The 26485-nt window shown below is 41.8% G+C and overlaps 1 protein-coding gene across 3 annotated transcripts in view; it reads left to right on the plus strand.

Moving 5' to 3' along the window:
• RTN1 (reticulon 1) overlaps positions 1-26485 on the plus strand; it is a 222266-nt gene that overhangs the window by 176224 nt on the left and 19557 nt on the right. Inside the window, exon 1 of one of the 3 annotated variants that reach the window (XM_036919223.2) lies at positions 21707-21927. The exons of the other annotated variants lie outside the window; for them this stretch is intronic. Within the exon in view, the coding sequence (XP_036775118.1) occupies positions 21867-21927 (61 nt within the window). The 5' untranslated portion in view covers positions 21707-21866. Of the gene's footprint in view, positions 1-21706; positions 21928-26485 lie in introns of those variants that run through there. 3 annotated transcript variants of the gene reach the window in all.

Here is a 26485-nt window from a genome sequence, read left to right on the forward strand (position 1 = left end):
CTTCCTGGTTGTGCAAAAAAGTCAAGGCAAAAAAGAAATGCTTTGTATTCATTCATTCATTCATTCATTCAACAAATAGTTACTTGTTAAATAATTGTCATTGTCTAATAAAATATAATCTATTTGATAAAGGTATTGTTATTAATACCTCGGTATTAATTTGGAAAATAATTTGCCACATGGTATGTCCTTTGTGTGGATTATATGCAACTCAGAGCACCATGGTAGAAAGATAAAAGTTCTCCTTGGAACATAACCATGTTTAAGGTAACATCCTTCAAGTTCCTGAGGTGACTTAATGGCACTTGCCACTGTGAAATGGCTCTTTACATTGAGGTGCACTGTCAAATTTCACCCTTCTGAACTGACAGCAGCTGCTATTTACTGAACACTTGGCCTGCTTATGTATGTGTGGTGAGTGTGATCATTTTCTTACTGATGAACTGAGCTCAGGGAAGCCTTAGGGTATCTGAAGGAGTGAGGCCAGTAAGTGGCAGAGCCAGAACTCTTTCCCCTGCCTTCAGCTGCAGCGTCACCAGCCCAGATTCACATCCCAAAGCCCAGAGAGAAAGCAAGGCTGGCTAGAGACTCCCAACATTTGTGCTTCCTAGTCACTGCAGCATCAGGTTATAGGATGCCCATTCCAAGAAAGAGAAAGGCAGGAACTAGGGGTCAGAAATATAATATCTGAGCTTTCTTGTTTTCATTTTGTTGGCAGTAGCCAATGAGTAAACAAAACAAAACATTAAGCGCACAATATCCTCTCCCTTCACTGAATTCTTAGCCTGAGTCCAGCTCCATAGAGGCTTGATCTGTCCCCTACCTACTTGGCATTGGCCTTTCAGATTCAGAAGCTTTCGGACCTTTGTGTGCCCAGATCCTGGCTTCTCTGGTGCAGACAGTGGGCGGTTGTTGGGAAATGTCAGGAGGTAGCGAAGCATCCTGGATGACAGCTGAAGTTCTGAAGCCAGGCAATCCTGGGTCTGAACCTGACTTTGCCACTACAGGGCCTTGGGTGAGTCAGGTTACCTAATCTGGGCCTCAGATCTGCCCCCTGGTAAAATGGGGGTATTAGCAGCCCTTCCTCATAAATTCCTTGCCAGGATTAACTGAGAGAATCCATGTGAGACACTCTTTTCAGTGTGGGATGTTTTCCTCTGCTCGTTGATTAATGTATGAAATGCATACATACAGTCTTTGTAAGGTAAAATCGAGCGAAAATAACCAGGCAAGGAGGATACAAAAGAGCCAAAAGTTTAATAGGGCGCAATCCCGGGTGATGTTCACTGGTCTGGTTAGTCACAGGCCGGAGAAGTCGCACCCAGCAGGGCAGGCAGTGAGTTTTTAAAGTTAGGGGAAGGGAGAGCACAGGTTTACAGTACACGAGGTTTGGCTAGCCTAAGGCACCTTTTCCAGGTTGGGAGGAGGCAGCAGCCGGGGATTTTTGCACATCATCATCAGGCCGGAATCTGTTGGTCTCTTTAGGGCTGAGGTCATCTGACGTGCTCACCCTTCCCTCCGGTGCCTCCAGCCTTACATTCCAGCCTTTTGGTTATAATGGGTGCCAACTCGATCTGGCTACTTCCAGCTGAGGAGGGGCGGCTTGGCCAGGGGCTGGTGGGAGGCCAGAGGAGGCTTGGAGGGAATGGGAGAATACTGATATACCAGCATTTGGTTTACTGCGATGTGAGATAGTTCAGCCAAGCATTGTTGTAGAAACTTAAAAATACAAGGAACTGTTGAGTATTTTGTTTTTCTGCATAGTCTTGTGTGCCTCCACTGTCTGACCTCCCTATCAGTGGCCAGAGGTTCCAGCAAATGTGTTATGCTCATCTCCCAGGACAGACATATCCAGTGTGATCACCCAGGCTTTGCCCTGTCCAGTACTGTTGTCCGGAAGATGAGAGACAGACCGAGGCTTGTTTATAGTAGGCAGCCTGGATGAAAGAATGGAAGGACGAGCATTGGGCGGGAGAAGGGAGTATCTTTTCTTGGGGATCTGGTGGAGGTTTTTGTATCCAGCAAACGGTCTTGCCGGCTCCTCCTGGGCAGCCAGTTTGGAAATCTCTTAACATTATAGTGGCCCAGTACAATTGGTCTCCCTGCTGACAAGGTATCTTTTGAAAGTAGCATGTCCGGGGGACTAATTGGTTTAGTTGGAGCTTACCCGATAAAATGCACAGGTTACAGACCCAGTTTGCTAGAGCCGGATGGGTTGTTGTGGCCAGCACTAGTGTGAGTAAGGCACAAATGGAGGGGCCCTGTCTCTCTAGAGCTCCACCTATCATGACTGGTGCTCATTTGAGTCTGGAGATGTGGTACCACGGGGAGTGTCCCAATAGCTTGGCAGCCGTGGGAGTGGTAAGGATCACCGTGTATGGTCCTGTCCACAGTGAGTGGAGTGACCGAGGTTGGAGTTTTTAAGAAGGACTTCATCTCCCGGCTGTAGAACCTCCATGGCTCCTGGATCTGAGGGGGAGGTGGGTTGAGGCAGGAACTGGTCTGTGTGTTCCCTGAGGAGATGTCTTAGGAGTGAGAAGTAAGGTAGGTAGGAGGCTAGAGGGGGTGGAGTTGTAGGCAGGCCTGTGTTTAGAAGGAAGGGTCTACCATACATTAACTCAAAGGCACTTAGTCCGGTGGGTCCCCTAGGGGCTGCTCGCAATCAGGTGAGAGCAATTGGGAGTAGGTCTGGCCAGGAAGTCTTTACCTCTAAGGAGAGTTTGGTAAGTTGATCCTTGAGAAGGCCATTGGCCCTTTCCACCTTACCCGAGATTGGGGGTGATAGGGTATGTGTAGTTTCCAGGAGATATTTAGAGAGTCAGCCACCAGTTGTGTGATGTTTGAGATGAAAGCTGGTCCGTTGTCCAACTGGAGCGACGTCAGGAGGCCAAAATGAGGGATGATATGTTCCACCAACGTCTTTGCTACCACCAATGCAGTCTCTTGGCAGGTAGGAAAGGCCTTGATCCAACCTGAAAATGTATGAACCATGACTAGTAAATATCTGAGTTTATGTCTTTTGGGAGGTGGTCCCCATTGGCAGGGGAGCCGCTGCCACTATTTCTGAGGAGGAGGAAACCACCGCGTAGGCTGCCTGCCTGCACCCATTTGAATCCTTGACTGAGCTTCCATCCACGAACAGAGTTAAGTCCAGGTTAGTGAGAGGTGTGTCCTGGAGACCCTCACGCATAAGTCGAAGGGTCTCCACCAGCTCTGTGCAGGAGTGGCTGGGCGTGGCAGACAAACCGGCAGGAGGAAGGAGGGTGGTTGGGTGTAATGGTGGTGACACCTGTAAAGTTAACTGGGGGTGTTCTATAAATAGGAGGTGAAATTCCTGCACTCGTGATGGGCTGAGAGAGGCCAAGGATTTGTGGCCCAGAAGGTCCTGTAAATGATAAGAAGAGTATACGGTTACTGCCTATAGGAGGGTTGGTCTCAGAGCTTCCTTGGTGAGGCACGCTGCTGCCGCCAGGGCTCTAAAGCAGGGTTACCACCCCTTGGCGGTGGGATCCAGTTGTTTTGACAGGAAAGCGACCTGTCAGTGTCTGGGTCCTACTGGATGGACCAGCACCCCAGCTGCTATTCCTGTCTTTTCTGTAGTATATAAAAGAAAAGGTTTGTTAGGGTTAGGAAGCATAAGTAGGGGTGAGGAGAGGAGGGCATTTCGCAGTTCTTCAAAAGCATGGGCCACTGCTGTAGGAGAGGTGAGTGGCCCAGAGGGTGTTTCTTTGGCAGCAGCAAACAGAGGCTTAGCTAATAAGGCAAAGTTAGAGACCCAGTGTCGAAAAAACCCCGCCAGTCTGAGAAACAACAAGATCTCAGCTCCTGAGGTGGGTGGTGGAAGAGCTCTAATGGAGGCTGTTCGGTTCACCGTGAGTGCCCTGGAAGGAGTTAGGGCCACTCCGAGGTATGTAACTTGTGGGGTGGATAACTGAGCTTTTGATGGAGAGACTCTATATCCCCGCTGAGCCAGGAAGTTTAGGAGGGAAGCCTTGTCTTGAACAGAGGCCTCTTTTGTGGGGCAACATAAAAGGAGATCATCGACATACTGGAGGAGAGTGCTGACTCCTGTGTCATGATGGGACAGATCTTCCGCCAGTGCCTGTCCAAAAAGGTGAGGACTGCCTCGGAAGCCTTGTGGGAGGACCATCCAAGTCAGTTGTCTAGTTTGGCTGGTGTCTGGGTCCTCCCAGGTAAAGGCAAACAGTAACTGGGAATCGGGGTATAGAGGGATGGTGAAGAATGCATCCTTAAGGTCTAAAACTGTAAAATGGGAGGTGTCCAGGGGAACCTGAAACAAGAGAATATAAGGGTTAGGGACGATCGGGTGAAGAGAGACCACAGCCTCGTTGATTATCCGCAGGTCCTGAACAAGCCAGTAGGCCCCCGATGGCTTCTTGACTTGAAGGATTGGAGTGTTACAGGGAGAATTAGTTGGTACCAGAAGCCTTTGGGAAAGAAGACGGTTAATGATAGGTTGCATGCCCTTGCGATGGGCTTGGGAAATAGGGCCTAGAAGGAAAGGAGGATGGGTCTTTGAGGCAGATGAGGACCGGAGCATGGTGGCTTGCCACTACAGGAATAGAGGTGTCCCAGACCATTGTGTTAATGCCAGTCAATGATACAGGATGGTCTGTGGAGGCCTCAGGGCCACAACTTATACTGGCTAAGGCAATGAGTGAGCTCGGTTGGGGATGACTAAGCGGCAGGGAGATAGAGGCACCAGGCTTGGAGAGGAGATCCCTCCCTAACAAAGGGATGGGACAGGATGGGATGACTAGAAATGAGTGGGTAAGAGGATGGCCCTCAAACGTGCAGGCTACTGGACCTGTCTCTAGAGGCTTAGAGGGGATTCCTGTGACACCCATGATCAAGACCTGGGAAGGATATAAATGCCTGTGAAAGGAAGGTAAAACAGAGTAGGTAGCCGCCATGTCCACTAAAAAAGAGATGGACTTACCTGCTACCCACAGCCTGGCCCTGGGCTCGGCAAGGGTGATAGAGGTGTTTGAGTCCAGGCATCTTCAGTCTTCAAGTAGGCCCAGCAGGTCTGGAGGGGAGTCCCTCAGGGGGGCCTGCCTTCTGTGAGACTCTGTCTCGGGGGGACGACCTTCCCCAACCGGGCACTCTACCTTCCAATGACCTCTCTTACCACAAACTGGGCAGGGTTTGGTCAGCTTATTGGTCGGGTTGGGGCATCTCTTTGCCCAGTGGCCTTCTTGGCTGCACTGGAAGCAAGATCCCGGAGGCTCATGAGCTCTGGACTGGTCTTTGGTGTGATGAGACCCCTGTCCTGCTGCCTGTAGGGCCGCCGCAAAGGCTCGGGTTCAGGACGCTATCCTCCTCTCATGTTCTTCATCACGGGTATTAAAGATTTTAAAGGCCATGGTTACCAGGTCATGGAATGCAGTCTGGGGCGCCTCCTCTTCCTTTTTTAACTTACATCTTATGTCTGGGGCTGACTGGGTAAAAATGAGTAGCCAACACCATGGACCCCAACAATGAGTTGGGGTCGAGGCGGGTATGTATAGAGAGAGCCTCGGTGAGCTGGTTAAGAAAACAGGCTGGGTTCTCATCAGGTCTCTGAGTAATCTCTCTCAGCTTCTCATAATTGATGGCCTTTTGAGCCATCTTATTCATACCTGCCAGTAAATACCGGAGCATTTGGTCCCATTGAGTTCTCCCATCTTGGGTATTATAGCCCAATTGGGGGTCCATGAGAGGAACCACCTCCGTCCCAGTTGGCTTGGCCTGATCCGTGTTATGTGCCTCATTTGCACAATGTTGGGCAGCTGAGGTAACAAGGTCATATTCCTCAGAGGTAAGAGTGGAGGTTAGGATAACATGTATATCATGCCAGGTAAGTTTGTAGGCCCGAGTTAGGTAGTCAAACTCTTTGGTATAAACTTTGTGGTTAGAGGAAAAAGAACCCAGGTGTTTCTCAATCTGGGATAGGTCCCCTAGGGAAAAAAGGGACGTGAACCTAAACAACCCCTTCTGCCCCTGCAACTTCTTGGAGAGGGGCTACTAGTTGGGCCTTTTGGGGTGGGCCTTTTACACTTAACATAAAGGTCTGGGTGGGAGCGCAGTGTCCAAAAGGCCTGGACATATGGGACTTCAGACCACTTCCTAGTTCAGTGACAGAAATTAGTTAGGTCAGTGAGAAGGATAAAATCAAAAGTTCCCTCCAAGGGTCAGTGAGATTGATTGTCTAGAGGATACTGGGGCCAAGTCTGAGAACAGTTTCCATTTACGGATCTCCTCTACTATATCTAGGGTCGCCAGATTGGATATGAGACACTGCAGAGGGGTCTGAGCCTCCGATTTAGAGGACTCGTTCCCCATGTCTGTTACCCATTTCCCAGAGCCCCTAAACTGGTGAGCCCAGAGTCCCAAACTCACTCAGGTTAGGAGGAGACAGGGAAGTATCAGACTCTTCCCTGGAGATCTGGGAGCCTGGATGAGGACGTCTCCTCTATCTCGGGACCAGGACAGGTGTAATGCCCAGAGAACCTGGACGTAGCTACGATTTCAAACCAGGTGGAGACAGGACTGGGAAAACAGACTGGGGGAAAGGAGGGACTCACCAAATCGCCGTCCGAGGTGCTGAGAGTAGGTGGAGGTCCCGGATCAGGGAAGGAGGGGTGGGAGCTGCCGGTTGCTGGCTGGAGCTCCGCACCTTATCTCCTTCCCGGTTTTCGGCACTAGCTGTAGGGTAAAATCGAGCTGAAATAACCAGGCAAGGAGGCTACAAAAGAGCCAAAAGTTATTAGGGCGCAATCCCGGGCACGTTCGCCGGTCTGGTTAGTTACAGGCCAGAGAAGTCACCCCCAGCAGGGCAGGCAGCGAGTTTTTAAAGAAGTTAGGGGGAGGGAGAGCATAGGTTTACAGCAGCGTGAGGATTGGCTAGCCTAAGGCACCTTTTCCAGGTTGGGAGGGGGCAACAGCTGGGGATTTTGGCACGTCATCAGGCCGGAATCTGTTGGTCTCTTTAGGGCTGAGGTCATCCGACGTGCTCACCCCTCCCTCCGGTGCCTCCAGCCTTACAGTCTTCATTCCATGTTATGTGACAGTTGCAAAGGGAGGAATAAGGAGGACTTCTTTCCCCAAAAAAACTCTTGATGGCTCTTCTCTAACAGAGGTTGGAAATAGGAAGAATCCTCCACAAATCTGGTAAAAGTGTGTAAAGGATATTCAAAGAGGGACAGTCGATGCTTGATGTTTCTCCTTTTCTTCCCACAAGTTTGACTTTTTGACATGTATGTTTGCAAGATAAATATCTCTTAAAAAACTTTAACAACCTTCTCTCCATACATACACCTTCTCTCCCATTGTACACTTCCATACATACCCAAACACAGACTGGGCCAACATGTACTTCTGCAGAGTACACCACTTAGAAAGTGGTAAAACAGAGTAATGTGCACTCACTGTTGTCACATAGCTGTGGTCAAAGCACTACTAGGAGCTCTGTGTGGTGGCATAAATTAGAACATGCTCAGAGAATATTGTGCAAGAATAACTTGCCCAATTCACCTGTATTTTCATGGGAATTACTTAAGAAGACTTGGTTAATAACCATATTTATATGGTAGGAGCATTACAAAGAAACCACCTGATTATAGCAAACATCTTCTGACATGGCTCAAAATACACATGCAAAAATATATGAGACATTATTTATGATAATTGGATGTCATTTGCCTTCTTTGAGCATAACAACCTTCATCTTCAAGCAAATCAATGGGCTGAAAGACTGCTGCACTCCCGTGGAGGTATTGAAATGTATAGTTGAAGGAGATTGGTCTAAACATGCCAGAATTTTTTATACTTCAAGTTTAACATCAGATGTCAGTTTTGCTATGTGACCTTTAAGTCAGTGACACTAACCTTCAAGACATTTAAAAACCATCATCACTTAGAATATTAGGTTAAATCAAAGGGTAATTATATATTATTGGAGCACAGCTCTATCTTTTATACCACAAAGGTCATCTACACTTGGAACACTGAAGGTGAATCAAGAAGTGGCCCTAACTGTATTTTCACATCAGTAAACCTATGAGAAGACTCATCTCTCTAGATCTCCAGTTAGCCAATTGCAAAAGCATTCTTACAAGGTCACTGGAGAACAAGAGTCATTATAAGCACCTTTTAAAACTCACCTTCCAAGAGTGTTAAGCCTGAGGGAGAGGGAGAGGGAGGAGATATTAAACGTTAGGTTAGCAAAGGGTAGAAGAGATGTTCATATTCTAGGCAGCATTATTGACTGAATCTTCGCATTTTTGTTCCTTTGAGGTCCTGTGGTTGTGTGCTACATAACTTTGCAGTGGCTTTGTTCTAGCACATATTCCGCACAATAATTGACTATTCTTGCCTGCTTACTTTTTTTCCTACTACAAAAGGTCTCCTCTGAAATTACAAACCTTAAATAGTGAGACTCTGGCTTGGTGGATTCAGGTTGCCTCTTGCTGAGGAAAATATTCAGTGCTGTTTCAGCAGCTTCTTGGGCTTTCACATTAGTATCGTTTTTAATTTCCTTCTAGATATGTTAAAGGTGCTTTGTAAAATCGCAACTGTTTGCAAAACTTTACTGCTGTGCTGAAAATGTTTAATGAGATCATTATATTTAATCCAGTTTCTGGTCCTTGTTCATTAATACATGTTCAGCAGAGGAAACTTTTTTTTGGTGACTTTATATTAATGAGGCACTATTACAAAATCACTATCTCCCTTCTATGATGATATCCTGAGAATGCTTCTTTTTCATTCATGTATCCATTCATTTAGTTATTCTATTTGCTGTAGCTTTCTGTAAAAATGGTCAATAATGACCATCCAAGAAAATGGTAAAAAATATCTAACTCATTCATGGTAAGAGGAGTGAGCCGAAAATGAAGACAAAATATGTTGTTGCTAACTTTCAAAAATGTTTGCCTTCAATCCAGCTTCCAGTTTGCTACATCAGGTAACTGCCAGATTGTGGGAAACTCAATGTACAAGCAACCTGATTTTTTTTTTTTAACAAATACACTTTGAGAAAATAAAAGAAATTGAAGGTGAAAAAAAAATATGTTGTTGCTCTTCACTGGAACAAAGTGACTGTATAATGAAGAAGGGACCAAGAAAGAGCACAACAGTACTAACCCTTCCACTGAATCTCAGCTGGCCACTTGTCAGTAGGAATGCTTTTGGCGGCAAGTGACAAAACCCAGCTAGCATCAGTGTGAACCACAGGGCGCTGACTCTTCACTTGCTAAGCAGGTTAGAGGTAGGAGATACTAGAGACACAGGTGGCTCAACAGTTCCACACTGTTAGGACACTAGACTGCATTCATGGCCTTTGCCTCCTGATCACAATTGGCTGCAACTGTGCCCAGCATCATGTCCTCATAGAAAGCTGAGGGAAGCCAGGTGAGAAAGAGTTCTCCCTGCTCTTTATCAGGAAGAAGTATTTCCCAGAACCCTCCAGCAGACTGTCCTTTATATCTCACTGTGTAACACCTGATTCTATGTGCAAGGCATTCTGGAAAAGCTATTATGTTTATGTTTGTGTGGATGTGATATGGTTTTGTGTATGTATCTCAGCCACTGACTAATGAGTAGAAACACAAAAAACAAAATCTAGTACCACCCATGGTTAGAGGGCAGGGATGTGCCAAAAGCAAGTTTGAGGAACTGAATCAGGGGGTAAGGAAAAAAAACGGCAAATATAATCATGCCTAGGATTGGTGGAATGTGCAGACCACAGAAACCAATCCAAGTTATGACCAGCAGGGGAAATTCTGAGAGACGTGATTGGAATGGAGGACCAGGAAAGCGACAGCAATAAACTCACGTTGCCAAGGAGCTCTAGGGAGCAATTCTGGCCCAAGCCAAGGAGTTGTGCTGTCAGTAGAGCCTGGGACTGAGAACAAGCCTGGCTTGGAGTGTGGGCTACAAAGCAATCCAGGCAGCCATGTAAAGTTGCTAGGTTGTACCCTTTGTAAGAGTGCTCAGCCAACATGGCAAATGAGGCTCAGTTCCAGCCCACACTGTTCACCACGCCTCATGCTGGGATGCAGCATTGCAGCCATCTGGAGGATGAATCTTACTGTAATTTTTTCTTTCATATGTTTTTTTCATTTTTATTTTTTTAGTATCATTAATCTACAATTACATGAGGAACATTATGTTTCCTAGACTCCCCCTCCATCACCAAGTCCCCCCCCATCACCAAGCCCTCCCATTTACAGCCACTTCCATCAGCATAGTAAGATGCTGTAGAATCACTACTTTTCTTCTATGTGTTGCACAGCCCTCCCCGTGCCCCCCCCACACATTGTACATGCTAATCATAATGCCCCCTTTCTTTTGTCCCCCTCTTATCCCTCCCTTCCCACCCATCCTCCCCAGTCCCTTTTCCTTTGGTAACTGTTAGTCCATTCTTGGGTTCTGTGAGTCTGCTGCTGTTTTGTTCCTTCAGTTTTTGCTTTGTTGTTATACTCCACATATGAGTGAAATCATTTGGTACTTGTCTTTCTCTGCCTGGCTTATTTCACTGAGCATAATACCCTCTAGCTCCAAACATGTTGTTGCAAATGGTAGGATTTGTTTTCTTTTTATGGCTGAATAATATTCCATTGTGTATATGTACCACATCTTCTTTATCCATTCATCTACTGATGGACACTTAGGTTGCTTCCATTTCTTGACTATTGTAAATAGTGCTGCGATAAACATAGGGGTGCATATGTCTTTTTCAAACTGGGCTGCTGCATTCTTAGTGTAAATTCCTAGGAGTGGAATTCCTAGGTCAAATGGTATTTCTATTTTGAGTTTTTTGAGGAACCTCCATACTGCTTTCCACAATGGTTGAACTAATTTACATTCCCACCAGCAGTGTAGGAGGGTTCCCCTTTCTCTACAACATCGCCAACATTTGTTGTTGTTTGTCTTTTGGATGGTGGCGATCCTTGCTGGTGTGAGTGATATCTCATTGTGATTTTAATTTGCATTTCTCTGATGACTAGCGATGTGGAGCATCTTTTCATGTGTCTGTTGGCCATCTGAATTTCTTCTTTGGAGTATTGTCTGTTCAGCTCCTCTGCCCATTTTTTAATCGGATTATTTGCTTTTTTGTTTTTTTGAGGTGCATGAGCTCTTTATATATTTTGGATGTCAACCCTTTATCAGATCTGTCATTTATGAATATATTCTCCCATACTGTAGGATGCCTTTTTGTTCTATTGGTGGTGTCCTATGCTGCACAGAAGCTTTTCAACTTGATATAGTCCCACTTGTTCATTTTTGCTTTTGTTTCCCTTGCCTGGGAAGATATGTTCATGAAGAAGTTGTTTATGTCCAAGAGATTTTTGTCTGTTTTTTTCTAAAGAGTTTTATGGTTTCATGACTTACATTCAGTTCTTTGATCCATTTCAAATTTACTTTTGTATATGGGGTTAGACAGTGATCCAGTTTCATTCTCTTACATGTAGCTGTCCAGTTTTGCCAACAGCAGCTGTTGAAGAGGATGTCATTTCCCAATTGTACGTCCATGGCTCCTTTATTGTATATTAATTGACCGTGTATGTTTGGGTTAATATCTGGAGTCTCTATTCTGTTCCACTGGTCTGTGGGTCTGTTCTTGTGCCAGTACCAAATTATCTTAATTACTGTGGCTTTGTAGTAGAGCTTGAAGTTGGGAAGCGAGATTCCTCCCTGCTTTATTCTTCCTTCTCAGGATTGCTTTGGCTATTCGGGGTCTTTTGTGGTTCCATATGAGTTTTAAAACTATCTGTTCCAGTTTGTTGAAGAATGCTATTGGTATTTTGATAGGGATTGCATTTAATATATACATTTTTAAATCAAGATATAATTCACATGGCATAAAACACACCCTTTAAAAGTGTACAATTCAGTAGTTTTTAGTATATTTACAGTCATACAGCCATCACCACTAATCTTAAAACATTTTCATCCCCTCCAAAAGAAGCCATCTTCTTTCTGTCTCCCTCCCTCCCTCCCTCCTTTCCTCCCTCTTTCCTTCTTTCCCCCACCCCCTCCCTCCTTCCCTCTCTTTCTCTCTCGCTCCTTCCCACCTCCCTCCATTCTTTCCTTCTCTCCTTCTACTGCGTCAGTCTCTCCTTCTCTTCTTCCCTTTTCTTTCTCCCTCAGGTATATAGCTAGGAATGGAATCGCTGGGTCATATTACAACTCTATGTTTAAATTTCTAAGGAACTGCCAAAATGCTTTCCAAATTGGCTGTATCACTTTATATTCCCACCAGTAATGTATGATGGTTCCAATTTCTCCATATCTTCACTGATACTTGCTATTTTTCATCTTCTGATTATATACATTGTAGTTGGAGTGAAGGAGCATCTTACTGTAGTTTGATTTGCATTTGCCCAATGATAGTCAGCCTCTTTTCATGTTATTTGTATATCTTCTTTAGGAAAACTTCTATTTGCCCATTTTTAAGTTGGGTTGTCTTTTAGTTGATTTTGTGAGGGTTCTTTATATATTCTGGATACATATCCTTTGTCAGATGTATGGCTTACAAATATTCTTTCCCATTCTATGGATGTTTTGTTCACTTTCTTGATAGTATCCTTTGATGCACAAAAATTTTTTTTAAGTTAAAAAAAAGTCATCACGGGTAAGATTCCTCAAGGGAGGAGCAACCTAAGACAGGCACAGTCGCAGGGGGGCCATCAGGTGAGAAATTGGGGATCAACAGAGGTGAGGCTTAGAACCTCACCCCCCCGTTCTGAGAGAAATCTTCTGCATATGTGGATGTTTTATTGCCCTTGTCTAGCTTGGATTAACACATAGTCTACAGGCACACACCTGATCATCTACATTTGCTCTCTTACAACACTAAACTATGTTTTCTACCTTTATCTTGTATCTACCTACCACTTCAGCATTTTATTAAAAATAATAATAATAAAGAGAGAAATGTGGTATCCACCTATAAATCAAGTATAAAAATCAAATGAGTATTCATATTTGAACTGACTGTTTAGAGTTCATAATGCATGAGCAAAACCAAAAGTTTCTGTGATGACTGCCCTTGTACTGTTCACTATGTAACTTATTCATTATGTAAGAATTTGTTCTCCATGTAAGAACTTGTTTGTTATGCCTCAGAAGATTGGAGACTGACGAAAATTAGGCTTGGGGTGGATTAATGATTGTGCATTGAGCATTGACTCCCCTATACAGAATTTTATTGTCGTTAACAACCATTTGATCAATAAATATGAGAGATGCCCTCACAAAAAAAAAAAAAAAGGACAGACTTCCAATGGTAAAATAAATAAGTAACTGGGATGTAATGTATAGCATAAGGAATATAGTCAAGATATTGTAACAGCTTGGTAGGGTGATAGCTGGAACCTAGAATTATGTATATAAATGTTTTATCACTGTGTTGTACACTTGAAACTAATGTAATGTAATACTGTGCGTCAACTACCCTTCAATAAAAAATAATTATCTAAAAAAAAAAAAAGTCATCAAAATTGATGGAGTACAATTTATTTTTTCTTTTTTTCTTTGTACTTTGGTGTTGTTTCTCAGAAGCTTCTGCTTAATGCAAGGTCATGAAGATTTATGCCTATGCTTTCTTCTAAGAGAGTTCCAGCTTTATCTCTTATATTTAGTCTTTGATCTATTATGAGTTTATTTTTGCATATAGTATAAGGTGGGGGTTCAATTTAGTTTTTTTGCATACCTACTGCCCCACCAGCATTGTTGAAAATACTGTTCTTTATCCCTACTGAATGGCCTTGGCACCCTTATTGATAATCAATTGACCATATATGTAAGGGTTTATTTCTGCACCTTCAATTCTATTCCATTGATCTATATCTCTAGTCTTATGCTAGTACCACACTGTCTTTATTATTGTAGCTTTGTAGTAGGGTGAAATCAGGAAGTTTGAGGCCTACAGCTTTGTTCTATTTCACGATTGTCTTGTCTATTATTGGTCCCTTGATTTTCCATATGAATTTTAGAATCAATTTGTCGATTTCTGAAAAAACAAAACTTAGCTGAAATTTTGACAAGGATAGTGTTGAATCTGTAGATTAATTTGGGGAATATTGCCATTTTAACTAAGTAACCTGTTGATCCATAAACAAAAATGTCTCTCCATTTAATTCTTATTTAATTTAATTTCTTGCAACAATATTTTATAGTTTAAAAAGTGTAAGTTTCACACTCCCTCTGTTAAATTTCTTCCTAAATGTTTTTTAATGCTATTGTGAATATAACTTCTTAATTTCCTTTTTGGATCATTAACTGCTAGTGCATAGTAATACAGCTGGGTTTTGTCTACTTGTATCCTGCAAGCTGCTGGATTTGTTTATTGCCTCTAAGTTTCTTTTTTTATTCCTTAGAATTTTCCCTATACAAGGTCATTTTATTTGCAGAAAAAGATGGTTTTACTTGTTCATTTCCAATCTGGATGAGTTTAATTTCTTTTTCTTGTTATATTGCCTTGGCTAGAATCTCCAGAACAATATTGCATAGAAGTTGCCAGAACAAAATATCTTGTTCCAGATATTAAGGGAAAGCTTTCAGTTTTTTGCCATTGTCATGTTAGCTGAGCATTTTTTGAAGATTCCTTTCCTCAGGTTAAAGAACTTACCTTGTATTCCTAGTTTCTTGAGTTTTTTTTTTTTTATCATGCAAGAGTGTTGGATTTCTCTTTTTCTGCATTAATTGAGATGATTCACATGGGTTTTGTCCTTTATTCTACTAGCATCATGTATTACATTAGTTGGGAATTAGAGGGAATTTTAAATGAATGTATTAGAAAAGAAGGAAAGGTGAAAATAATTTAAGCTGCATATTAGGGAGTTAATAAAAGAGCAGCAAAAGAAGATAAAAGAAGGAAACAATAATAACAATAATAATAGAATTAAATGGAGAGCAGAGAGGAAACAAAGTAAAATTTTTTCCTTAAAACTAGCTCATAATACTGATAAACTTCCAACAAAATGATCAAGAAATGAAGAGAAAAAAAAAATAAGACTTACCAATATCACAAATGAAAAAGTAGACATGGCCTTTTCAGATTATTAAAAACACAGAAAGATGGTATGTATAATTTATGTTAATAAATTTGACAACATCTCTAAGATGGACAAATTGATTTGGGAAAAAAACTAAAACTGACATAAGCAGAAATTAAAAATCAGAATAACCCTTTATCTATTAAATCTGTAATTTAAAACCACCTCACAGAGAAAACTCTAGGACCAGATGGGCTCACTACTGAATTCTTCCAAATATTCCAAAAAGAAATAGCACCAAGTGAAATAAGCAAGGCAGAGAAACACAAATATTGTATGATTTCACTTATTTTGGAATCTTAAAAATGAAACAAACAAAATGAACAAAATAGCAGTAGACTCATAGACACTGAGAAATGACTGGTGGTTACCATTGGTGAGGGGTTGGGGTGGGGGGGAGGGTGAGAGGGATAAACAGCAAAACATTTCTCAATCATGAAAGTTGGTTACAGGAATGGTAGTACAGCATGGGGAATATAGCCAGTGATTCTGTAACATCTTTCTATGTTGACAGTAAGTGCACTAGTTGGGGTGAGGATTTAATAATATGGGTAACTGCTGATTCACTGTGTTGTACACTTGAAACCAATATAAGATTGTATACCAACAATACTTCAATATAGGAAAGAAATAGCACCATCTTACATAAATCCTTTCAGAAAATACAGGACGGAGTAGCACATTTCAACTTGTTTTGTGAGGCCAGTATAACTCTCATACAAAAGCTTAAGAAGTATATTAGAAAGGAAAAGAAGAGGACAAATGTCATGACTACAGATACAAAAATTCTACCAAAACTTTAGCAAATTGAGTCCAAATTGAGTAGCATCAGAACCATGTTGGGCCTTACGTCTAGGAATGCAAGGTTGGTTTAACATTCAAAATTCATTCCATGCACTTTATATGTATTAATAGAATTAAGTGTAGAACCCATGTGATTATCTCAATAGCTTCAGCAGAAGCATTTGATAGAATTCATTATCTGTTCATGGCAAAACTCTCAGAAAACTAGGAAAGGAAGGAATTTACCTTAATCTGGTAAAAGACAGCTAAAAACTCACAGGTTCCATCATATTTAAAGGTAAGATTTGAGCACACTTTTCTCCTTAATTCAAGAGTAGGGCAAAGAATTCCCTGTTACCACTTCTACTCAATGTTATATTGGAGGACCGAGCCAGTGCAGTAAGCCAAGGTAAGGAAATAAAAACACAAAGATTGAAAGGGAAGAATAAAGCCACCTTTTTTCAGAGAAGATATTATTGTGTACATAGAAAATTCAAAAGAATCTATAAATAATTCAAATTAATATGTAAATTTAGCAAGGTTACTATCCACAAAATTTTAAATCTGGTTTAGCTTTTTCCATCTCTATGCTCAACTGTCCTATGTCAGTTTTAAGATTTTCTTTTGTGAACATCCATTAACTAATTTTTTTCATTGAATCTGAGAGCTTCCATCATTTTAGTTGTCATATTTAGATATATCTGGGTATATTTCTATTACTTTATTTTGTGCTATTTAGTAGTTCCTTCCTCTGCTTCTCATTTTCCCCCTTCCTGGTTTTGATTTAATTTATTAGCTACCTTGTTTTATTTATTTGGAAGTTATATGTTCTAGTTATTTTCTTTTAGTGGTGACCCTTAAAAGTTTAACACACAAATATGACTTCTCATAGTCTAAAGCTAATATCTTGACCTTCCTCCTGAACAAACTAGGACCTGAGGAATGCCTTTACTTTTATCACTCCCTTTTATCTAAGGTTCTATATTTGTCTACTGTTTTAGTTTCAACCTCCTTTTACAGCCCCTAAATGAGCCATCACTGATTCATGCTCACTATCCTTCCATGCACTTTGCTTCTTCCTTTTAAGTTCAGTTTTCTTCTTCCTGAAGTACCAGATTTGGTAGATTTTTTTGCAGGGTTTGCAGGTAGTAAATACCATCATTTCTTACATATTTGAAAATGCTTATGTTCATCTGGCTGGGTATAGAATTCTATATCACAATTTTTTCTCTTACTGCTTTGAGAACGTTACTCCATTGTCTTCTGACTTCTGTTAATGAAGATGCAGCTGCTGGTCCAACAGTTTCTCTGAGTAATTTGTCTTTTATGCCTGCTTTTAAGAGTTTCTCCTTGTCTTTGATGCCTTGTAGCTTTACTATGATGTAGGCCATGGTATTGATTTCTTCTTGTCCTACTTAGGACTAGACTTAGCTCTTCTATCAATTCTGTGAAATTCTCAGCCAAATTTGGATAAATTTTTCAGCTTCTCATTGTTATTCCTCTCCTTGACACCCTGCAGTGTCTCCCTCATTTACTGACAGTATTTCTACTCAGACTTGTAAAAATCTGGCTCCTAAACATGACTGTAATTAAGTTTCCATATCTGCCAGGAAAGCCCCATCACTCAAACTGGTGATCCTATTCCTTCTTCATAATTCAGCTTAATTATCACCTATTCTCTGAAGCCTTTCCAGAGACATCCTCTTCCCTCTAACTACTGTTTTGTTCATCCACTCTTATCTGCTCCATACATTTATCAGTTGATTGCATTTATCTATCTACATACGTGTAAATCTTCCCCTAGTAGACTCAAGTTCCCAGTGGGCAGTTCCCTTTGTATTTATAAAGACAGAAACTTAGCATGGGCTCTATAAATGTTTGAAGATTAAATGAGTAAATGAATCAAGAAAATTAAGGTAAATAATCTACCTCATAGGGATCTTGGAACAACTAAATATATACCATATGACAAAGCACCTGGCAGATAACAAGTCCTAAGTTGTTTGAATTGAAGACAATCCATGCACTATTTTGGTACAGTGGGTGATGTACAAAATTGGTTGTTCCTTTAAATTTCCATATTCCATATGGCATAAAGCAGAGTTCTTAGTGTTCTTTGATCATAATGAAAAACTTTTTTTGGTTCTGTGCCTTTTATTCCAATTACTATATTTTTCAGAGCATTAAAAAAAAAACAAGGAGTTCTATGAGCTGATATAGTTTACCAGCTATTACATTCTGTTCTGAAAACCCAATGCATCTGTCAGTGCTCTTCTCCCTTATAGTTTAATGGCTTTCTCCTTCTCTTCCATCTTGTGTCTGCTTTAATTTTGCCTTATGAATTAGGACTTTGCTGACCCTCCCTATTATAAAATAGAAACTTTCATCGTACATTCATTCTCTGTCCTCTTTTACCTGCTTTATTTTCCCCCATATACTATATATTTGTCCACATGTGAAATATGTATTTACCTCTTTTATTATTATCTGCCCCCCCATATATATACTAGCACTTAAACTTCTTAAAGGTAGGAACTTTGCTTTATGCCTAGAACAGTGTCTAGCATATAGTAGATACTCAGTAAATATTTATTGAATAAATGGATCAATGTAGGTGCCACTGATTCTGGGGCTACAGGAGACAGACATGATACAGCCACTCTGGGCATGGTAGCTTTTCATATTCCTCTTGATCTGGGATGAAATTACAAAACTTGACTATTTTGCTTTTCCTTATAACAGACTGCCTAATGCATGATATCATCCTGAAAACTAAAGAAATCACTTCCTTTCCTAGGTACCTAAACCAAGTTCTAAGCTGGCTGTGTACAAAACCCATCTGTTCTTTTCTGGTTTAAAGACAGTGGCAGTTCCTGCCCACTTTAGCAAGCTTTAATTTGCTTGCTGTTTCCTTTCACCACTTAAGGACAATTTACATATCTTTCCTACCCATTTTATCATTTTAATTTTGGCAAGAACTTTCAGTTAATACTGTGTGGGCACTTTGCAAAGAAAGCACCCATTTATAGTGTCTCTGGGGAAAAAAATTATTATTTCATAGAAACAAACACCCAAAGCTATAGTTCACTTGTATATTATGAGAGAGAGGTCCAGAGGGTATAAATGACTTGCTGAAGGCCACATACTGACTTTAGCAACCCTGTGGGTCCAACACCCACATTCTCTGATTCCCAGTCAAGTTGTTCTTCTGCTTCATTTTCCTTCACAAATTCATATATGTTTCTCTTACCACCTATGCATGAATCTGATGCCCCAATACTTAGTTCATTAGTGTGTATCTCTGTCTATGGTATGAGATGTCTTACCTCCTCAACCTTCGACCATCAAGCTGCTATATTGATTTTTCAGGTGTCATCAAGTTTCTGTCTCCAGACTTAACACAACTGAAAAGAATATGGTCTATCAGCTAAACTGACACTCCAAGGTCAACTTTGTGGCCAATGAAAACATATGGCTTAAGAAGCCTGACACAGCTGCCTTGCACTTGATTGAGAGCTTGCCTCTGCTTGCTCTTCCTTGGTAGGGGCGTACTGCTCTCAGCTTGCTGCAAGTACCTATTGTCAGATTAGCAACACACAGTGGGCCTGGTCATGTGGTGGACACGTAATACCACTAAAGGTACCTGGAGGCACTTTCTGGATTTAGGACTGATGACGGGCTATCATTGGACTGGCAGTGCCTCCCAGTGGCCAAGGTTCCAGAGGCTTCCTACTGAGCAGTGGCCTGTGCAGCCACAGCCCCCAAAGCAATACCTTCTCCCTCCTTCTTTCTGAGTCTAGTGGTGTGCAGTTGCCCAGCCCTATATCATGTAGTGAGAATTCAGCGCTGATGATCATCAGGCAACCTGTCTTTTTCAGTACAGTTGACCCTTTAACAAGACAGGCTTGAATTGTGGGGAACTACCTACATTTGGATTTTTTTTCCAATAAATAGATTGGAAAACTTATGGAGATTTGTGACAGTTTGAAAAAAAACATTTTCTTTTTTCTAGTTTATTGTAAGAATGCAATGTGTAGTACATATACAAAATATGTGTTAATTGTTAAATGTTATCAGGAGGCTTCTGGTCCAACAGTAGGCTGCTAGTTGTTAAGTTTTGGGGGAGTCGAATTGTATTCAGGTTTTCAGCCATGTGGGGGCCCAGTGCCCCTAACTCTCACGTTGGTCAAGGGTCAATTGATTTTGCTGATTCAGTTCCCAAACATGACCATGACAATGAAAAAAATTGGGAGGGGGTTGGAAATATAAAAAAGTTGCTAATGTCTCTATAGGAGCAGGTCACTTTGAAAAGTGCTTTGTAATAATGTGGCCAGTTTTTTCCTTCCCATTAGCTCTGTGGAAGCTTTGACACTCTTCCTCTTGTAGGAGACTTCAGCTGCCCGGAGTGCCACATCATCCTCCTGAAGTCACTTGTGTTAGCTTCCTTAAGAATAATTTCAGATGTGTTATAAAAATAGGCAGAGGGGCTTAGCTGGTTTCTGGAAGCTTGTATCCTAAGAAGAATATGCATGTTCCCAAAGATCACATTTTAAGATGTATATTCTTCATAAAATGAAAGATAAATCATATCTACAAGCATAGCCTTGAGACTACTGTCCTTAGGCTCTTGCTGGCCCAGAACGTGCAAAGGCAGCTGTGGGGCTGTGAAGGAGCGCCTCCGGGAGCTGTGGAGGACTTGTGAAGGCTCCGGTTCTCCGGCAGAGAGGGAGGGACGTCTTGTGTAACCGGTAATGCTGTGCCACCACAGGTGAAGTGGGAACTCTCCCTTCTGCATGCCCCTGGCCCTGGGCTATGTCCTGTGTTCTCAAGGGCCCCCTCCATCAGGACTTTCTTTCCCAGGCAGTGTCTAAATGCCAGTACCTTTACCTCATCAAAAATGTACCAATTTTCTATCCATTCTCTCAAAGCCTTGGTGTCTAATACAATCAAGTATTCCATGCTGAGGTTTGAATAGTAAGTTACACTCATTGTTCTGCTCCTCCCATGGACATTTGCGTTGTAACTGGGGACTCCCAAAGTCCTTGACTCATTGGGCTTGGAAACCAACTTTATCTCGCAAATTATACACACTGCCCACCCTCCTCAGCCTCCAACACTCAATCCCAAAGATGATGTTGAAGCAGAATACCCTTTACTTCTCTGTTTGGATGACCCCTCAACTGACCTTTTTGGGAGTGTCACTGCAGTGAGCAGTCCCTCCAAGTGCCACGGTCCTAGCGCTTTTATCTAGAGCCTCCAGGTGCCACATTCTGATAGGTATTTTCAACCCACAAACAGCTGGAGAAGAGGGGCCACAGGAGAAACACAAAATTGAGAAGGAGGATTTTTCCCTGATGATTGCGGATTGCCCGCAAAGGTCTTGGATAGCTGTGGAATATTCCAAAAGGAAATATATGGCAATTGTTTGGAAGATGCCAATTAAAATAAAACGTGTCCAGAATGTAAAGAATTGGGGTAAGAAGTGGGTGAGCAATGGAGATAATTAAGGGACATTACGCTTGACTTTTGTGCTGCCATCGACTGTCTTAATCCAACAGTTTTCTTGGTTGTCTTAAGAAATTTCCAGAATAGGCACTCCACCGATCGGGAACAGCCTAGGTCGCTGTGCTCTCCTCCTCCCTCCACCCGGGGCCCATTCCCCCTCCTCTTCTCCCAGACCTCCCACCCCGGGGCCGCCTCGGTGCGTCCCGGGTCGGACCGACCCCGTTTGGCCGTCCCCAGGGCAGCCCCCAGGACCGCCCCAGCCCGCGCCCGCGTCGAGCGGCGCCCGCACCCCCGGCGCGCAGGCAGCTCCGGGCCGCCCGCGCTGATTCGCTGCGGCGGAGACTGCGGAGCCGCGGCGCCCGCCCCTCGCCGCGCGCGGGTTGTGCAGCCTCAGTCTGTCCGCAGCCGCGACGCCGCCGCGAGCCCAGCCGCCGCCGCCGCCGGGGCACCGACCCCTGAGGGCCCGCCCAGCGCCCGCGAGGAGAGCCGCGGCGAGCCCGCAGAGCCCGCACCATGCAGGCCACTGCCGATTCCACCAAGATGGACTGTGTGTGGAGCAACTGGAAAAGTCAGGGTATTCTCTTTATTTCTAGTGCATGCCCGCGGCGCACGGGAACCCCGGGAGCCGGACTCGGCCATTGTGCAGCATTTCACCTGTGGGACCTATGCATGCGTTATGCCCAGGAGCTTTCTGTTGGGGGAGTAAACTTGTTATGTCAAAAATCAAAATGGATGGTGTTTGATTTTTTTTTTTCTTTCTCTGTTTTTACCCCTACCCCCAACCCTTTGTTTTCTTATTGTAATGCTGGTATTTTAAATAATGCATCAGTTGCCTCCTCCAGGAGGTCTTTTGGTTCGGTTGATCATTCTGTACTTGTTCAATCTTTTCTCATCCCCGGAGTTAAAACGCTTTCGTATTGTTCCCTGCATCCCAGTGCGTTTAATTTCTACCGGAAGGTTGGCATCTCCTAGTAGAACCATTAACTCAGAGGGCTCTAGTACATCCTTTTAACAGGGACACACCCATTTCAGGGTTGTTATCTGTGGTCACACAATGGAGACTGAAAATGCAGATTTGCTCTCGAAGTACTGAAAATGTGATGGCGTAGGCATATATTAGGATGGTTCACTTTGAAATATTTTGGGGTTTTTTGTCTGTTACTGGATTAACCTGTAACTACTGCTTATTAATAATGAGTGTCTGAGGAACAAATGGAAGGGAAGGAAAAAGCAGAGCCGGTTGCCCACTGGTGTAACAGATTTATTTTGAAACAGTCCATATTAGCACTGGGTGTGGCCACCCTCCAGCCTCACTTGCATTGCTTTTCAGCCATTTTTATTCAGCCTCCTACTTCACACATCCGTCTCTCCTTTGTTACATTAAGATTCTCTCCTTCACCTTGCTCAGTTTGAGATTATGAGGAGAAAGAGAATTTGGAAGAATGAATTATGTGTAGAAACTTGGGTGTTTGTAAGATGAAATGGCTTCTAATATTTAACAAAGATGGCTCTGAAGAAGGTATGTTTGCCTTCACCTGCAGGGTTTCAGCCTCCCTTGGGACCAAGAATACTCTGGAGCAGGAGCTGGTTTTTTGAAAACCTGGCGTATTCTCCTAATTTTATATCACAGGAAAACAAGGATGCCTTTTCATCTTTAATGTCCCTGTAGGATTTTTCTTTGGTAAATTTTTTTAAGCAAAGAAAAGAAAACATGAACCTCAGAATTAACACATTTGCTCTGCCTCTTAATTCGCTGGTTGGGTGGCAATGACGTAAAATACAATAGCTGGTTTAAATTAGGTCAAAAGTAAATAAATGGACCTAATTTGAAAGTCAAGAAATTTATGGTAATTCATCGGCATAATCTTAGAGAATGATGATAATGACATGGAAGAGCATATGTTTTATAGAGAAAGCAGCTGTGAAAATTCTTGGTAATATTTCATACTTGTTATGTATTAGGACTCATCCAGATTATTTGATATACACACTCAACAAACATGGCTTGGTATAGTAAGTTTAGTTTGACATAAAGACAAAAAGTTGGTTTTAAGACTATGATTGTGGATTTCTTCTTACCAAAAGTAGATGCCAAAAGATGGCAGATTTTGTTTTATTGTTGTAAGATACAAGACACTAGTTCATCATAGTCGTATGTGTTTTGCCTCAGGTGACCTTCTCACTGAGGGGTTAAAAAATACATGAACATTTATAATCAGAAAATAATACAAAATGCCATAGTTTGTCCATTAAAGACAGTCATTTTCATTTCTAGTATACAGCTGTTTGTGAAGATCAATGTAAGATCATTGATGGTCTTTTGTATTCTGAGACCTTTGGTAGTCTTCAGGACCACTGATTGCCTTTTGTCAGAACAAAGCCATTATCTGGAAAATTGACTAATAACTGGGTGGGTGGGTTTATAGGCATATTCCTTTTTCTCCCCACTAGGAGAACTTTTCATTTAAACTAATCTACAATAAGATTTTATTGAGCATTTTCAATTAATCTTCTTCACTTTAGTTCCCCCAACTATAAAAAACAGTTGTTCTTAACCCTGGCTACACATTAGTACATCGGGGGGGCTTTAAAAAAAACACAAAGGATGCCTGAGTCCCACCCTTAGAGGTTCTGATTCAACTGGGCCAAGCATCAGTATTTTTTAAAAGCCCCTCAAGTGAGTTTAGTACATAATCAGGGTTGAAGTCACTGATGCGTAATAATTTTTCATGAGCCCAATCTATAGCCCAGCAGAGCAAGGTCCAGTGTACAGATGATGAAATGGGTGTAATCTATGAGTAGCTGTAAATTCAGTTAAAAGAAGTCAGTGTAATGTTGATAATGTCCTACAGAAGTATTATGAGATGGAACTTCTGTTTGGAAAATGGGATGAAGAAAGTGAGCTTCAAGTTTCCTCCACATTATTAAACAGTCTGTGAACTGCAGCCCAGTGAATATGTCCTGAAGACTACTGGTATTTATTTTATTAGTATATATGATTTCAGCTAATGACAGGAATATTTAAAAAGAGACCAAATCCACATTATACTACATTACACAAATTATGCTTCCAATTTTTAAAAAATGATACTGTTACCCAATATTGGTTAATAAGCCAAAGTCCAGTCTACTCAGTGAAAATGAAATAACTATATAGATAGTTATTTCACAGACCACAACAGTACTAATATTTATTAGGCTCTTTTACTGGGTGCTTTATTTGCATCCCTGCATTTAATCCTCACAAATTATAAGGTGTAAGTTTTATTATCATCTCATTTTACAGGCAATGAACTGAGGCTTCCACCAAGGCACTTGGCTAGTAATGCCAGAGGCTGGACCTAATAAGCTAGGCTGTCTGACCCCAGAGCCCCTCAGTTCTCACTGCTCCATCAGCGGCCTCAATGGTAGTTGGCTTTTTCCTCAATGGTTTTTATTTAAAAAATGAATTATTTAGGTAATGGTGCTTGTGTGGGCTTAATAACCCCACACGTTTACAGTTTTCATTTTGCCAAAAGTCTTCTCTTTGAGCTTTCAGTTTCCTCTTGGGCATCTAGGCTCAAGAGGTTAAGTGATTTGCTCAAGGTTTTTGTTAAGTGGTGAACTGAGTAGTGAAAAGGTGGCTCTTGGCTTAAAATCCAGAACTCTTCCCATGTCTACACTCATCATCTCTTTTACCAGTTCTGAGTTACAGAAAATGAGCTGTCATTTACCTCTTCTGAGATATTTTCTCATAGGTTCTCTCTTTGCAGACAGCAAAATGCATCAGTGAGACAGTGGTCTTGACCAGTTGATGCCACTATCGTCGTCGTCATCATCAATTCATCATCCTGAATTCTCCAGAAATAACAGCTATGTGCGAGTAGCTCTTAAACTCTCATTACTTATCTTACTTTAATTAAGCTTCAGTGAGATTATCGTGTCACTCTCATTTTATAAAGGAGGAAACTGAGGATTTATTTGAAGGCAGAGAGGGCCAGTAATTTGCCCTAGGACTTAGCCTGGTTCCAAACACTGTGTACTTTGATCTCAAAACCTCCACTTTCAACTACTCTACCATACTGCCTAAATCCAAATGGTACTGTGGCAGGCCAACAAAGTTTGACCAAAACCGTTCATCCATACCATTCCATTTGTGCTCTAAAGATCATGTTCTTCCAGATATCACTGAACTCACCTGGCGGCATGCTTGGTAATATGATGGATGGGTTGATAGATGTCACCTGTTGGGGCTAATGTTCGGCTCCCTTTGACTCTGTGGGACAGAATTCTGTAGTTATGGCTTCTCCAGAATGTGAAATATTGCTGAAGGGGAAACACTTTCCAGAGATTATAACCTAAAAATATTTCTGTGCCTTTACAAAATATCCTATTTTGAAAATTTTATGCTGACCTCCAGTGCTTTGTGGAAAAATTCTTCAGGGTGCTCCCTTCTAACAGGTGCTAGTTCAGAACAGCTAAGCACCCCAGAATACACAGTAGGAATACCTGTTTAGTCACATAATTGAAAGAAAAGCTGGTATTTTAAAAATGGAATTTTTTGAAGATGATACATACATAAAAGCAGACCAATACCACCTTTTATCACAAATCTTTTATTTGGACTCAGTCTCATTAGAATACTGTATAAATCTCACAACATAAATATTACATTTACAAACTCCCTCTCTGCAAATTCTAATGAAATCCAATGGGGAAACTGGCTTAGCTGGGGATCTGAGGATTTTTTTTTTAATGGAAGAAAACTCTCATTGTACACACAATATACCAAATGTAAGTAGTTACTACTCCATTGAACAAAAAATTTTCACAATGTATTATTGTTTTCAAGAGAATCTTTATAAGGGAATATTCCAAGTTTGGGCAGAGAATAATGGCTTTTTTTTAATGATACATGCACATTATAAAAACTTCCATTTGTTCAAAGAGAGGTTCATATGAAAGCCACAAATTGCCCAAGTCCTATGGCCTGGAGTTAATTAATGTTAAAATTTACTGAATATCATCCAGTATCTCTATACCACATAAAATGAAGCTAGAGGGCCCATTAGGCAACAAAACAGCTTTTATAATAAAACAAGATTGTACACATCTCAAAGAGTGTTTCAAATAATTTAATGGAAGAAACTGGC

The sequence above is a fragment of the Manis pentadactyla genome, chromosome 11, assembly GCF_030020395.1.
Source record: "Manis pentadactyla isolate mManPen7 chromosome 11, mManPen7.hap1, whole genome shotgun sequence".
In the NCBI taxonomy this organism is placed as follows: Eukaryota; Metazoa; Chordata; class Mammalia; order Pholidota; family Manidae; genus Manis; species Manis pentadactyla.